Source organism: Molothrus aeneus, chromosome 1 (genome assembly GCF_037042795.1).
Source record: "Molothrus aeneus isolate 106 chromosome 1, BPBGC_Maene_1.0, whole genome shotgun sequence".
In the NCBI taxonomy this organism is placed as follows: Eukaryota; Metazoa; Chordata; class Aves; order Passeriformes; family Icteridae; genus Molothrus; species Molothrus aeneus.
In genome coordinates this window covers 28,097,794-28,114,848 of record NC_089646.1, presented here as the reverse complement: position 1 = coordinate 28,114,848, position 17,055 = coordinate 28,097,794, and the positions used below count along the sequence as shown (strand labels likewise).

Below are 17,055 nucleotides of genomic sequence, written 5' to 3'. Positions count from 1 at the left end.
TCAGATGAAAATCTGCTTCATAAAAAGAAAAAATCAAGTTATTTCTGCTTACCGCTGTTGATCTTTAAGAGTACGTGAAAGGGTGGATTGAGATAAGTGAGGGATGAAGCACAGCTTCTCAGTACTAGCAGATGCAAATTTTTAGAAGACAGCTAACATTCACAGCATCTGCATACAAAACAGAGCTAGTAACTTCCAACAGCTACTTCTCACCAGTATGGACACAAACCCCCCCACAGTGAGATCTCAGTGATCTCACTGTTCCCTTCCAACCTCTCTTCCCCCCTTCAAAAGCATCTCTTCAAAGACAAAGTTTTAAGCTTTGTCAGGATTGCACCACAGATTCACAGAACTCTATCCCTTTCAACTTGCAGATGTTATGCAGTGAAAGCTTTTTTTTGAGGTTTTCAGCTTGCCTTTAACAACCTGACTGTAGGCTTAAATTAAAAAACTGCTTCTAAGTTCTCATTTAAATACTGTCAGTTTACCAAGCATCCAGAATCTGGACACCTAGCTGATGTCAGGTCTGGACCTGATCTTAAATCCAACTTTCTATATTTCCCCAGGAAAACAAAATGCCTGTTTAAACTTAGGGAAACAATTTTCTGAAGAACTGAATGCGAAGAAAGTAAAATGTTCCAATCTGAGAAGATTTTTTTAATACCTTTGTTATTGCCAGGCACTGCCTCAGCCCTTTTCTGCCAAATTCATGGAGACTTTCCACAACACAGACTCCTCAGCATCATTCTCATCTTGGCCTACATCCCACTAATTGAGCTTATTTGAAACAGGGATTCTTTATTTCCCATAGGAAATAGGGAAAGAGGTAAGGGCAGCTATTGCCTTATCTAAGTGTTGATGTGGAGATGGAGGTGGAGATTGAGGTGGAGATTGCTCATTCAGAGAGGCTGGAAGTGCAGCTTCAGTTGTACCCATGGGCCTTCTCTTGGTTTTTTGGTAAAACTGGTGATAGAACCTCAAACAAGTAGTTGCATCTACAAAATGAGTATTTTTGCTGTACTGACCACAAAGGATATTGTGAGACTTGAACTGCCACTGCAAATTACAAAGACCTTTACTTCTTGGACAATAAATTCACATTTTCTTTTCTTAGCCTCTCCTAAAGGCCCCACTGCACCCAAGTTACTCCACAATCACAGTTATTCTCCCTGTCTGCCTTCAGCCAGCAAATGACCAAACTGAGCTCTCCTACAGTCCACAGGCTCTAGGCTTCAAATAAACCTGAGGAAGGAGAAGGACCTTTAAAAAATCTACAGTCATGGATTTCAAATTTTAAAACTGCAGGCTTCATTATTTTCCTTAAAAATAGTGTTCCATGTTTTCTTCTAGCGCATAAACCACCACTTGAATCAACAAGCAGTGTCTGAAAACATTCTTGATCTGGAGATTCACAAGCTTCATTTTACATGGTTATTTGATTTTAAAAGCTAGAGAAATAATAATCTGCTTCTTTTTAGCACTAGAGAATAAAGACACTATTCTTTATTAAAAGCCTGAAAGTTAAACTTTGTGTACTGTATAATCAAATAGAAGGACATGAGCAGCCACAGGCCATGAAAATGTCCCAAAATGTATGGAATGTATTTACTATGATCACTAAAATATCTTAAGCATTCAGTGCTAGAAGCTTCTAGGAGCTTGGATTTAATTAATTTTCTCTTCTGAACTCAAATAATCTCATTTTCAATGTATCTAATTTTAAGGCCTCTCAGCAGAGAAGCTGAATATCTACAAGTTTGCCTTCCTGATATAACTTACCCATGTCAACCTCTAGGCAGAGTCAGTTTTTCAACAATTAAAAGCCAGGAGAATAGTTTTAGAAGTTAAAGCCACTTCTTGAGAAGGCTAATATTTAGATCTGGATTTACCTGAAATACAATCAATTAGTAATCTAACCATATCCAACAAATCATCGAGCTTTTGTGTTGTACTTTGTTATTCATGTATTTATTTTTTAGACATATAAAATGCTCAGCTAGGGGCAAAATATGGTACTTAGCTTCAGCTCACTCACTACTTTCAGAATTTCCTAGCTCTACTACACCTTCACTATTTTTAGGTTTCCTTTGCTAACTTTATTTGGAATTGGCAGGTTGACAAAAAATGTTTCCATTAAAATGAAAACAGACTTCAAGTGTTCACTCCCCTCAAAATAAAAGAGCTTCATTCATCAGTAATTCCTGTGCCAAGCCCAGTTTATTTTCAGAAGTTTGCACTAGTGGTATTTACTTTTTTAAACCTCTTAAACAGAATTCTGAGAGAGATACCCTATATTAATGTATGTTGATACCAATATAGTATCATGGTGGGACAATTAACAGCTAAGGGCAAGAAAACATTGTAACGAATAATGTTGTAATGAAACTAACATTTTAATGAATATAGTATATTGAGTAATATTGAATAAATATAAAATAATGAGTAACACTGTAATGAATATAACCTTATAATGAAAAATGTTATAAAGAACACCAGTGACCACCCTAGAGCTCCTGAGTGAGGTTGGGAAGGCAAGCTGTGTTCATGCCATGCACACTGTGGTCAGAATGAGCCCTCCCCTCAACTGCACATTTTGGGGAAACAGTTTGGTCTTCCACCCACAGAGTGTCAGCATTCACTGCTCTTACTCCAAATAGCTTCTGGCTTGCAGAGTGACCTCGTGCAAGTCACATGAGATTTCTACAGCACATTAAAAATGACCCAACGTTTAGCTTCTACAGAGGCTGTGCGTCAGGATGACTATGCATGGCTCATGTGGAACCCTGAGCAAGAACACCTTGGCACTTTTCCTGGTATGCAGGGGGACTGTGAAAGTACACCTCCTGCCTCCTACTCCAGCCCCAAATGGCATGCAGAGCAAGAGAAGAAAAAACAAACAAACAAAAAATTACTTATTTCAAAAGTGACATAAAAACCAAATTTTTCCCTTCCAACACATAGCCACCTCTGTATTCAATGGGCAGCCTCCTTAGTCTGGAGGCACATGAAAATATACTCTCTTTTCTAGATCTTTTGTGGTCATTTCTGTGGATCTTAGCCAGGATAATGATAGGAAAAGCCAAGAAGCTTAAATCCATAAAGTTCTTCATACCTATGGACTGGAAAGTTCCCCCTCACTCCCCCACTTGTGCACAGAAAGGTAGCTGAACCAGAGATCATTTTTTAAGCTTCAGGTGGACTGGACACACATGTATCCACAAGGATTCAGTTAAGTTACTGTTCTTCCTGATGTGGTAGGAAATCCAGATGTTTCGCTTGTTTTGCAGCTCCTGTTGTTTAGCATTGAGATTATTCTGGTATTGGCCCCTTAATCCACTGTGGTATAGCAAAAGCTATTCCTAGTGCATACTAGCAAAACAGGTTTGAGAGGAAAAATGAATGTACCAAGTGCGTGACTCTGCTATATCTGACTTATTTTTAGTCTGAATATTTGTTCCATTTGAGTCAAATGGGACACTCCAAAGACTGGTTACAAAGACACTATTGTAATTTTACGAGTAATTTTGATTTTTTTTTAAATCCACAAAGTTTTTCTCTAGTCAAGCATGCCCTAAACATGCAAGTGTTTCAAACCTGTATGTCTCTTGAAATATCTACTAATTTCCAGGCTTCTACAGTAATTGCTGATTTGCATTCTCTTACATGAAGAGATATTAAAAAGCTAAACAAATTAAAAAGGTTTCAAAACTCTAATTAGAAATAATTTGTGGTGAAACTTTCATTTAGGCAGAAAATAACAGTGAAATGTTAAAGTCTCATTAACCTTAAAATATCGAAATAAACTTTAAATTTTCATTAGAAAAGAACTTAAGCAAAGCATCACAAGCTGTCATGCCTCTATTCTTTGTCTGGAGGCCCTGAAACACTTTAAACCTGTCCACCTTTGCCCACATAGGAAGAAAGGCTAATGAGGCTTCTCAGGACAGGTGGGTCAGGAGGAGAAGAGCTGTGATGTAGGAAACACCAAAAGAGGCAGCACTGACCTCCCGAAGGAAGCAGAAAAAAAAGCCCAGCAATGCTAGAGGCAGATGGAACACACACAAATATTGGCAAAGCTAGAGGCACATCTTATCATGCTACTAACAAAATAATGGGCAGGCACTCAGCTGAGACTCTTCACAGTCATTAGTGAACAGCTGCTCTGATAAGGCATGAGATCCTTTTAGCTTGTTAAAAGTCCAGTTCTGTGATTAAACTTATTAAGTTCAAAGAAGAAATGCCAATACAAAATAGAAATAAATGGGGGAAAAAAGTATATATATGAACTGCAAACAACAGAAATACTTCTAATGCCTTTAATTCTAAGTATTTGTAAAATGGTGGCATATTACGTTGGTATTTGTATTTCAAACGCCAAGGTTTTGGAAATAAAACAGAGAGCCCTAAAGCAAGAGTGTGGAGCATTTTGTTTATGGGTTTTTGTTGTTTTTTTTTTTTTTTTAAGTACAGAAAAGTGCTAAATCAAGAAAACAAAATCCACATGGTGGGGAAAATTACTGAATAAAAACATCTGTAATGCAGCGCTTTTTGTCAGTTGACTGACATCCAGGATTTTTAAGGAACTAACAATATGTATGTATTAAGAATGTTTGGATTCAACGAGATTAATATAGGCAGCTAAATGCATTTTTCTCCTTAAATTATTCACTTTTTCCTTTCTTGACTGTTAAATTCTTGACACAGGCAAGGAAAAGATTCCTCTCATTTCACCTATCCATAAAATCTAACTTTGTTGAAACTGCAATACAGTGTACCATTGAAAGTTGTGGAGTTTTGATAATCCAAAACAAACTCCAAATTCATTCAGCCAGAACACCTCTGAGGCCACCATGAGCTAAAAAAAAATCAAAATTACTCGTAAAATTACAATAGTGTCTTTGTAACCAGTCTTTGGAGTATCCCATTTGACTCAAACGGAACAAATTTTCAGACTAAAAATAAGTCAGATATAGCAGAGTCATGCACTTGGTACATTCATTTTTCCTCTCAAACCTGTTTTGCTAGTATGCACTAGGAATAGCTTTTGCTATACCACAGTGGATTAAGGGGCCAATACCAGAATAATCTCAATGCTAAACAACAGGAGCTGCAAAACAAGCGAAACATCTGGATTTCCTACCACATCAGGAAGAACAGTAACTTAACTGAATCCTTGTGGATACATGTGTGTCCAGTCCACCTGAAGCTTAAACAATGATCTCTGGTTCAGCTACCTTTCTGTGCACAAGTGGGGGAGTGAGGGGGAACTTTCCAGTCCATAGAGTATGAAGAAAAATCCATACTCTGAATACTTGCACTGAAGTAGGGGGCAAAAGGACGTTTTGTTTTTTTTTTTTTTCCCCTCCATCTGATGACTTTGAGACTATAGCAACTTCCAGAATGCTGGCATTTACACTGCTGGCTAACTGGTTCACAGAATTACAGAAAAATTAAGATGTGTGCTTACCAAGATACACATTTTATAGACAGAACAACATTTTAATGCTGTTAATAAGTTAATAAAGAACCTAATCACTTTAGTTCTTCAAGCTCAGCTACTTACTTGTTTGGCAGCTCCCTGCTGCAGCATGAGCAATAGTTTAACTCTCAGCTGGGGGAAACTGGAGAAGAGGTTAGTTGTGGGAGGAAACATGTGAACGGAAAACCTACATGAGTCAGTTGTTAGAGCCAGGGAAAGCAACTAAAAATGTACAGTGATGAATGGAAAAATGCAAGAACCTGCTCTTCCAGCCCTGTTTATACCTTAACAGTGACTTTGCTTATGAAAGCAATTAATATGCCTGTTGTGAGCTGCTTTATCCAATGGAAGAGAAGCAAAGCCACCTAAAAGAAGTAGTGAGGGAAGAAGATTACAGAAACCACCAAGACAACTGTGCTTAAGGTTGCAATATGATGCTAAATCACATCCCATGGTCATAACCATAAAGCAAGCTTCTGTTATCTTGCTCTTTAAAAAGCAGAAGTTACATTTCTTTTTGTAAACATAATTTAATCTACACCAAATTAACATCTGTTATGAAAAGCAGCTGTCATAAAAGCCAGCCTTTTTGCCTGTTGTATTTCTTCAAGTGTCTTCTTTTCTTCTTCGGACATACTTATTATGTGTTCTGTTAGAACATACTGACAGACTATGATAAAAACTCTAGTCTCATACTTTTGAGTTCTAACTTCATAATTTTCATTTGGATTCACAAAGCCCTTGAGAAATACATACATTGATTGCTATATAGCACAATCTGTTTCTAAGAATATTGTGGGCTCTTAGATTTCAAACCAGCAACCTCTTGGCTGTTTACAAATCAGGACCACTACAGGAATAGGAAGAATGGACAACTGAGTACAGTTTACCTTCAAACTCCATTTAGCTTGAGCTGTAGTTATCACCTCTGCACTCTTCTTTTGGAAGAAGGATGATGTTCTGCCTGGAGAACTTTTATTGTACTGACAAAACTTTCCAGCTGCCATCAGGCCCTGAAACCTCAGTGGTAGTTATCACACACTGCCCTTCACCCCCTTATTTTAACAACTGCCTCTTCATTTCTTTGGGAAGGCTGAGCAGTGCACGGCTCTCTGCCTGCCCTTTGCAGTCACCTAGCTCATGGCACTGCTGCTGCCCCCCCATCAAGAGATTAATCAGAGAGAGTCAAGTCTTACATTTCACAGAGCTTTATCCAAATACACACAGAAAGAATATTTTTGCTGGTCGCTAAGGATACAATTTCTGACAGCCTTCATACAGCTGAGTTGGGAAGCATTCAATAAAATCAGCTGATCAATTAATGTTGCTTTATTTTATTGTTACTCCCATTATTTCTGCTCCATGTTTTGATAATCACCCAAATTATTGACACATCTCAACATTCCAGTTCCATAAACAACCAGCATATGTTAATATACACAGGGTTAATTTCACAATACTGACAAGTTTCCTTCCCACTTTAAACCAGGAAAATTGATAAAAGATATGAAAGTCTTTAGCACATCTTATCAGAAATATACACATATACAGTATGTTTACATATGCATCTAGATAAATACTAAAAAACAGCCTCAAAAACTGTGTGTTATTAACTAAATGGCACAGTGATTCATCTTTCCCCTTGCCTTCTGTGACCATTTTCCATGTCTACCCACTCCCTGCTGTTTTGAGAATTGTCTTGGTGATGAAGGAAGAAAAAGGACTGTGTCTAAGGGGAGGTGGCTGGAGGATGGGGTGAAACAGGGAGAGCTGCATCTGGAGGTAAAGGGCAGCACAGAGCAAGGCCAGGCAGTTTAAGGCCACCAAGAACTGTCAAACCCATCCTGGTGCCTCTCAGGTGGGATACCAGCAATAGTCCAGGACAGGATTGGAAAGGCCTTGAGGGGAAGCTGTATGAGGATCAGCTGAGGTCACTTGATCAGTTCAGCCTGGAGAAGAAGAGATGGAGGGAAGACACCACTACAGTCTACAACTTCCTCCTGAGAGGAAGAAGAGGGGCAGACACTGATCTCTTCTTTTTGGTGTCCAGTGACAGGACCTGAGAGAGTGGCCTGAAGTTGTATCAGAGGAGTTTAGGTTGTATATAGAAAAAGGTTCATCACCCAGACGATGGTTAGGCTCTGGAATGGGCTCCTCAGGGACACAGTTGCAGCACCAAGCCTGACCGAGTTCAAGAAGAATTTGGACAATGCTCCCAGACACACAGTTTGACTCTTGGGGCTGCCACGTGTGGGACTAAGAGTTAGGCTTTAATGATCCTCGCAGGTCCCTTCCAACCTAGCATATTCTGTGATTGTGTGGCAGAAAAGAGCAGCTCCTGGGAGGCCTTGAGCAGAGCTACACCTGGACAAGATGCTCTAAGCAGCACCTGACAAAGGAAGGTGTGCCCCACTCGAGGCCCTCTCAGCAACCGCCCTGCACTTGTCTTGCCTGCCCAAAGGCTCCCTTACAGAGAGATTCCCGGGGTCACCAAAGAGATGCCATGGAAATCCCATGTAGGAAAAACACTCCAACTTAAATCAGGGTCTGGCACCCCAGCACTCTCCTGGGTCACTCCCTCTAAGGAGGATCACTACAGTCACAGCTCATGGTGTTACAGAAGCCTGCTTGACTGAAAGGTCTTCATGCATTTCCCACAGATAACAATTCCCCTCTTAGCACAGACAGTGCTTTCTCTGCCTTCTGCAGCTCTTTTCTCTGCCAGCCAAGAGAGTTCAAAGGAGGCAAGATGAGACCTGGGCAGGGTATTTGAAGTGCTGTAAATGTGGTTTAGCAGCAGATCAGCCAAGGCACTGTGTGGGTTGTGCACATGGGACGTGGCCCCAAAGGATCCCAACCACTTTTAAGAGAGAGAGAGAGAGACTATCAGGAGGCAGTTACAACACTATTTTTTGATCTGATTTCCAGCCAAGGTTTGACTCCAATAACTTTGAAGGCTGGATCAAGATAGGATAACCTTCATTCAAGGTCAGGCTGAACAGGGCTCAGAGCAACCTCAGCTTGTTGAAGATGTCCCTGCCCTTTGCAGGGGGAGCTGATCTAGATGACCTTTAAAGGTCCCTTCCAACCAAAACTATTCTATGATCTAGGTATGAGATAAACATCAGAACTTGAACTGTAAATATGTGAACCTAGCTTGAAATGCCCACACACACTTTTTGCTTAAAGCATTATCCCTGTAAAGGAGATTTTATTCCTATTCATTATGATCTTTCATAACTTTCCCTTATCTGTTCAAACCATGAGTTTAAAATACTGCAGTAATTGAGAATAATGGGAAAACTGACATAATTTTTTATTATATTAGATAAGCAGCTTGATAAAATATAACAGGAAATGGACAGCACAAGCGATTTCTCAGTTCCATGGAGACCATCCTTCTGGTTAGCTAAGAGATTGGGGAAAGTAAATCTTGGAAATTTCTCATTTGATACACTACAATAATTTGATATTAAAAGCACTGACCATAAGCTCATTATTTTATGCAATTACTGCCCATTACTCTTAGACAATGAGTCTGCAAGTGGTCTGCAATAAATACCAAAACTCAGAAGCAACCCTATTTAAGATTAATTTTATTTCAATTGTTAAGTAATGGAATGTACTTTAGTGAAAATACTTTTTTCAAAGGAACCTTAAATTCAATTAAGAGCTCCTGTAAGGACTCATAAAGCCTCCCTCATTTACAATGGGCCTTTCGTCATGGAAAATGTCAATCTGAAGTACAATTATTTCAGTTTGAAGTACAGTTCTTATGAAACTTGAGCAAGGTTTCTCCTGTGACATTGTATTTTCTACCACACTCCTTTATTTAGAGGTACTTCACTAGACTTGTATATCATCATCCTGAACTATGTCACCCATTTTCATCTCCCACAAGCATGGTCTGGTTTATGCAATAACCTGTGACTATGAATATCTTGATGCTAAAACACTCTTTTCCTTAACTTATCAGTTCATCCAGAAAAACCCATCTCTCTTTCACAACTGACATGACGAGACCAAGAACTGTATTAGACATGATTTGACTGACATTTCCCATAGAATGGCAAAAAAAGAAAAAAAGGGATCTAGGTGTTGTTCACATCTAATCTTTCTTCCTGCAAAGGCACAGTGTTGCATTGCTGCTTGACCTCTGTCTTGTCAAACAGTGAATCAGAAACCAGTGATGTTACATGGTAAAAAAGTAAAAGGCTCCCACTGTACATTCAATATCAGGTAAAGACTCTAAAGCCATATTTCATTTAAATTGCTTAGTGAGAGCACTCTCCTCTCACCAAAAGGGATGGGCCCCAAGCTAAACACGTAACACTGCAACACATCCATAGTGCATTTCATCAGTGTCATTGCCATGCCTGCAGTGTGGCCTGAGTAATTACTCAAGGTCATCTGGGTAACTGCAGCACAGTAAGTGTCAGAACAAGTTGAATTCATGGAGTACACCCAGTTCTACACCATGTCCATGGAAGGCTGACTCCAGAAAACTCAAGCCCAATTACAGCCTTACTGCAAAAGCAGCATTATCTAGCAATGTTTAGTTCCAAACCTTCCATCTCCCATGCGTTAACTCTCACAGGGAATAGATGATTTGGGTCTTCTATGCAAAGTGACATTGAGAGATTACTTTGGATACTGATCACCATCTGAAGGCTGTGAAGCATAATAAAAATCAAAGATATATTGGTATCAAGTAGCTACATTGATTATCTTCAACTATCACACTAGGGGACACTTTCAGAGAAAAAAGGAACCATGAATTTTCTTATTTCAGAGAAAATGCACACCATGAATTCAGAAGAGCCTATTTTTCAATAGGTCAGGGGAACTCTGAGATCTTGAAGCAGCTGACCACTTCCTTGTGAAACACTACAGTTAAAATCAACAGCAGATAAACTATTTCCTTTCACATGCTTTCCATTTATACATGTGAGTATAATTTCAAATGGGTAACTAGCATCCAATTAGTGTGGACTACATCCCAGAATCAGAAAATCTCCTAGAATCAGAAAATCTCATGTATTCTGAGGTGACAACACCACACTTTAAGGCATTTGAAGCAAGCAGAATTATCTGCTCCTATGTGTCGATATTCTTCTGTGCTGTCTCTACTTGTTTTCAGCAGAAAGCCTTGAAGCACATGATTGCTTCTCAAGTGATCTCTTGAAATATTCAAGTAGTTTTATAATCACTTTTGCAGCCATTTCTTTAGGTTCTACTGTTACTATCAAGGTTTGATAATGCTCTTAAGAGAATGGTTGAATCTGTGTTCTGCTCTGAACTAGCACTGATCCCATTCATCTAGTAGAGAGTGCCAAAGTCAGACTGGACCTAGAGTGAACTGTTTAAGCTGCTCAAACACCAGTAGTGAAAAACCCCAGTGCCTTTCCTCTCTGGGAAAAAGAACTGTTTCTTGACAGATAATCTGTGCACACTTCAGGAAACATTTAGGGCAGTTTGAAACCTTTCAAGGGGTGTGACACTAAAAACAATTTTCTAAAGCAGATTCTTTCTGCTGGTTCACATGAGTGACCAAAGTCAGTTTTGCATTTTAGGGGATGACTCAGACCTTGGAAGGGATACAGCTCTTGCTTTTCAGTGTTTTGCTCTACAAAATACTTACATTTCCCAGGTCAATAATGAAACAATCTCCTTTGTTGAAGCTGGTCCAAGCCAGGGGGACTTCTGTGGCTCTTACAACTCTCCGGCCCTTGATATGCAGCAGCCTCTGGGCACTCAGATCATTAGTAACAACATGATTAAATCCAGAGGCAACAACACCACCTGCCTGAATGAAACAAAACCAAGCAGTCAGCTTTATTTCAGCTTCATTTCTGCAAAGTTACTTTTTTTTTTTTTTGCTACAGTTGAGGAGCTAGCAGAGGGAAAAAATAGCTTATGTAGCGAGAAGCAAGCCAAAGTAATGTACTGTTTAAGAGTGCTGACCACAGACCAGATAGACACCACTGCTGCTGAACTCTCAGGTGTGAACCTTTAGCCAAGGGAGCAGATATCACCCTCCTTCAAAGGGTTTTCAGATAAATAGCAAAAGTAAAAGCACAGAATTTACAGGACTCTCCAGCCTCCTTCAGAGGATGAGATAATACTGAACGCCATTGTTAGGACAAAAAAGAACTGAGGAAAAGCAGATAATATATGCAGCTCCTTTTGAAGTTTTTCCAACTTGAATCTCAGAGGTTCAGGTGGTTTTAGTCCCTGGTTACATGTAGATGGATGGATAATTCCACAGCAGCTTGCAATTTCATGAAAGGAATATTTGCATCTTAAGAGTCAACCTGGCAAAGAGTAGCAAACTAGTGGAAGTGAGCACAAACTGCTAATTTACAATCTGTGAGTGTAAACATAAGCATAATCCTGTAAACTGGCTGGGATGTCTGCCTCTGTGAGGCAGCATTCTCCACTCCTCTGGGAGACCCACACCTTGTGTTGGAACAGAGAATGGCTCTTGAAATCACAAAAAAAAAAATTAAAATGTAAAAGTTAGGGTGCATCACTGCCAACCTTACTTACGCAGAGTTAAAAGCTTGATTGCGTAGATACAGAGAAGTTACAAACCTCCATAATGGGCAGGAAAAGGCTGAATGAGCCACAGCTCCCAGGGCTTCTATCTACTATGGAGATATCCTCAGGAGATATATTACTTTATTCTTTAAAAAGCCCCACAGATGTTGATGCAAAAAAAAAAAAAAAGTTACTTTTCAGCTATTCAGCTTCTGGAAGTGACACAAGGACACTGACACTACACCTCTCCAAATGCTAAAATTTTTCAAAAAAAAATTTGGGAGATTGTTTTTATCTACTTCAGAAAAAAACTGCAGTAGGTGAAAGCATAATTTTTACATTCAAATGAAGTTCTGGTCTTTTCCATTCTATTAATGTTTCCAACCATTTAAGCAAACTGGGTTCTGCATTTGAACAAAAATACTTGGCCTGCAAGACAAATTATTTCTGTGAGATTTAACATCCCCCAGACAGAGTCCCTACTGTGAACTCTCTTAGACACGTAAGTATGAAATTCTAGGACAGCTTTATTTTGGGGAAAAAAAAAATGGGAAAGGTTTTCACATATCAGAAGAGGCGCTGACAAACAAGCTGCTGCTTTCTGTACAAACACTGGACTCCTACAGTTTAAGATGGGTGGTTCAGATCTAAACCCACAAAGCATTAATAAACTATTTTTCAAATCTCCATTTACAAAGAAAAACATTTTATTTTTATGTAGGGAAAAATGTTACATAAAATTTCAGAATGTATTTTGACAGGCTCTTTACCTTGTATTTAATTCCTCCTTTGAAGTAACCCACAAACTCAGTAGATTCATATCCTTGAATTTCTCTACTCTGCACAGGCTTTCCTCCTAGATAGTCATCCATTTGAACAGCAAAGATAGCTACAGCTGTGCTTTCATCCTGGGTGCATTCTTTCCCTGAAATAAGGGGAAACATGTCAGTAAAACATTAATATAATTTTGAATTCTGTTGGAGAAATTATTTCTGCAACAACTGGACACTGCCTTCAGCAGATTGTATAACCCATGTTTATGTGGAAACAAAGCACTGAATCACAACCTTGTTCACCACCAAGTAACATGATCTTCCAGACCATTTCTTGACTACTTGCAGAACTGCATTCATAAGGGAAAAAAATGGTGAAAAATAGTGAAGTCCACCTTCTCTTAGAATCTTCAAACAAAAGAATAATTTAATTGAGTTTAGCATGGCAAACATGAGCTGTAATGAGTTTTGGACTTTCAGCTGAAGTTCAAAGAAAGAAAGAAAGGTCATGTGAAAGGACTGTCTGGATGGTAAAACATGTATTTATTCTAATAACAACTCACCAAACCACAAAGCCAAAATAATTCAATAGCAGTCCTCTTGACACTACAATGCAAGCAAGATATTTGCCTGGTACAGCTGGGAGAAAGAAAAGCAGCTTTGGGGTTAAGATATTTGCTTCATGAGGTCACACTTTGTTTTGTACCTTACAGAGAGTAGCCTATTCCCAAGACTGTGGCAAAATAGCCTCTTGACCTCTGTGCTGATGCCTGTGCTTGCTGAAAACAGGCTGTATATTAAACTAAAGATTTTAATGCAAGCCCATACATTTTAGATGAGTATTTTCAGCAGTTTTAATTGTTTCAAGAAAAGCACAAATAGAATAAAGTTTAATAAACCAGGCTTCTCAGTAATTACAGAAGAAAAAGGAAAGGTGAGGCCTTCCATTTATTTCTCAGTCACTCCATGATAGAACTTGCTATGTTCCCATATGCTTTCTCAGAACTGGGTACCACCTTAAAGTTGGTGATAAAGTTTTGGAGGTTTTAGGGGTGGTTTTGGAGGTTTTTTTGTTCTTTTTCTAAATAGGGGTAATCATATCCATTACGATAGATCTTTCTAAATTACTACTTGCAATTACACATAACAGGGTTCAGAGTTAAAGAAAAATGATTTTTGAACAGAGTCAGAGATCAGAACTACTTAGATTGGTCTCACAGCTGTTACGCAATAAAATACTCAGCAAAATCCAATTAAAATAAAAAATCAAGTGAGCATCAGTCCAAACATAAGTTACTCAGGCTTGTAGGAAAACCAAATTTACCTTACAGTCTAAGGCACAAACAGCTACAAATAAGCCAGAGCATAAAAAGAAAAAAGAACAAGTTTTTACCAAACAGATCCTGGGTAACATGGACAGAGCTTATGACTTCATCTCTGGGAACAAGGATTACAAAACAGTTAAAAAACACCATGCATGATTTTATTAAAGATACAAAATGGGGTACAGCCAATCTCACTTGCACAAGTATTTTCATACTGGCACAGTGCATGCTGTTTCCATTAAGGATAGTTTCAAGACCAGACAGCTCCCTTAGGATTCGTACAGCTACTAAGGTATCCCTCAAGTGCCAGTAGAGACAACTGAGTCAGGATGTCTGAGCAATGTTAAAAGTGGATAAACCTGCAGCAAAACAGATCCACACTGATTGCTTGGCCATGCCAACAATGTTGATACACCCAGGTTAGCTTGCTCAGAAATTATCCAACCTCAACAGCATCTCAGTGCCTGTGAGATACCTGGTAAACAGTGGCTTCCCCATAAGGAGCTGCAGCATGGCAAAACAACTGTGGGGTGACCTTACCCCACTGATGCCAGTCACAGCTGAAGACTGTCAGCACACTGAGGTCACAGTCCCATGCTCTAGACCTTCTTTTAACCCATTGAGTGTGTCTAAGCAAGGAATTAGGAGGACCTTTCTCACTATGTAATAGGAAAATTTGACGTTGGGGGTCCTTTTTGCAGGTCAGAATCTGTGCACACTCAGCCACTGTACATGGCTGCCACAGTAACATACCACAGGTGACAAGCAGGAGTAGGACTGCATCACCAAATGGCAAAGCCCTTGTAAGTACCTATGATCAAAGTTTGCAGTGTTTCCCCCATCACAAGAATCCTTTCTTTCCATCCCAAAGTCTGGGTGATAGTGACTGCTGCAGCTGTCCAGAGACACTTAGGCAAAGTCTTCAGAAAGACCCTATTGTGATCTTCCTCCCCACAGATTACAGTCTTTGCTTACAAGGAAAAATTTGGTGTACATAACAGCAGCGTGAATCAGTTAAAAATACCAACATGATTCCACAGTTTTTGCCCTGAGTGTGAGTGGCCCTCCCAATACACCTTATTTGAAGTCCTGGTTCCTGTTGCTAGCAAGTGTGCAGCGATGTTTGAGATTATTCCACCCCACTGCTGATGTATCTGGCAAGCAGGAAGGGATTTGCCAGCACTGAGCCTCCCTGCTGCCACCTTGCCAGCTGCACAACAGTGGGTGCCCAGATCACCTGGAGCCATTTAGACTACCTAGACAGCACCACATCAGCACAACGTGTGCATCAATGTGTACAACTAAAGCTCTTCAGCCACCAGCAATGAAGTTTTAATTGCTGCAAATGTCAGTCACTATTCTACCTTCCCTTCCCAAGAGCTGCAAACAGCCCTTACATCACTCCCTGTGATGTGTCTACTAGACCTTCACTAAAACATGAGGGCTTACAGCTTCATTAACAAAGATCCACAAAACCAAACCCTGCTACTAATTAGCAGCACTGCTGACAGAAAAGTCTCTGCCAGAAATTCATTCACACTGCCATCTATGATTATACTCTTACCAGACACAAACACACTAACATTCTTGCCAGCTGGAAAACTCTGAAGACATGCAAAATTCAACGCTCAAACATTTATGCAGAAACAACCCGAGCTTTATCTGCAATTATTTTTCAATGCATGCAAAAGTACAATGAGAACTGCAGCAGCTCAAGCACGGTAATGTTAATACACCTATCTTTATGTGCATTCATTGAGATTATTGCCTACAAACACAAACTTGTTGGTGAAACAAGAAAAACGTAGTAAGTTTCAGGCAGCTAAACAGCAATCACTGTGGCAGGATGACTGTCGCCAGATAGGGAAGTCACATGCAACCTCCAGGAGATGGGGAAGTCACTGAAAACACAATTTTGATGTAAAGTGGGCTAGTCAAGGTGGAAGATATCAGCCCGGTTCCAATCCCCGTAGGCTGTCAGTCTGATATTAACGAGGTTTTAAAGAAAACCTGGTGTCAAAAACTTGATCTCTGTACCATCAGAAAACAAAATTAATCTAGCTGGAAAAGGCACACCCAGACGCTAATCAGGGCAACAACACCACAGAGAGATGGCCAAGAGGACATTTTTATCCAGATGGAAATAAAGGCAAGAAAACTACTCATGTGAGTGAAGGCAGGATTTCACTCCAGAACCTCTGTCGGGTGCAGCCAAGATTTGCCTTTAACGCTTCAGTACTTTCCCAAACTACCACCGCAAAGTGAGCAAGCTTTCACCTTTCTGCCACGGCCCACAGTCCCACCCCTCAGTCCCTCAGCATCGGAGGCGATGACGCTCGGCACAACCCCGATCCTTGGTGGCAGCCCCACTTCTGCCTCCACCTCGAGTACCCCTCCGGGCAGCCTCGCACCCGCAGCCTTACTGAGAAGGGCGGGGAAAGCCCTGTCCCGGCTGCCCTGGAGCCCGGCGAGCCCCCAGCGGCCGGCCGGGCCCTGCGGGCTACCCTCGCTCCTACCGAGCCAGTAGTGCAGGCGGTAGGCGACGTTGTCCCCGCGGCGCTCCGTGCGCAGCACCAGGTACGCGTCCCCAACGAAGAAGTCGCCGTGGCGGCTCGGGGGCACCGGCACCAGCTCCAGCCGCTCGACGCGCCACACCTGCAGCCCACTCTGCCGCCCGGCCTCGGCGAACGCCGGCGGGAACCGCTCAGGAGCCATGGCTGGAAGTGGGGAAGCCGCGGTGGCTCCGCACCGCCCGTTTATAGCGCCGGGCAGGCGGGCGGGGCCGGCCCGGGGCGGGTGCGGAGGGATGCGCCTGTCCCACCCCTTCCAGCGGCACCCAGGGCCCGGGGCGGGTGCGGGGGATGCGCCTGTCCCACCCCTTCCAGCGGCACCCAGGGCCTGGGCGGGTGCGGGGGGATGCGCCTGTCCCACCCCTTCC

The 17,055-nt window shown here is 41.0% G+C and overlaps 1 protein-coding gene across 1 annotated transcript in view; it reads right to left on the bottom strand.

Moving 5' to 3' along the window:
• SCIN (scinderin) overlaps nt 1–16,832 on the bottom strand; it is a 48,498-nt gene extending 31,666 nt beyond the window's left edge. Inside the window, exons 1-3 of the mRNA XM_066553968.1 lie at nt 16,634–16,832; nt 12,790–12,944; nt 11,121–11,285 (exon numbers count right to left, since the gene is read on the bottom strand). Coding sequence (XP_066410065.1) covers nt 11,121–11,285; nt 12,790–12,944; nt 16,634–16,832 — 519 coding nt within the window. The remainder of the gene's footprint in view (nt 1–11,120; nt 11,286–12,789; nt 12,945–16,633) is intronic.
• Between the last annotated feature and the right edge of the window lie 223 nt (nt 16,833–17,055).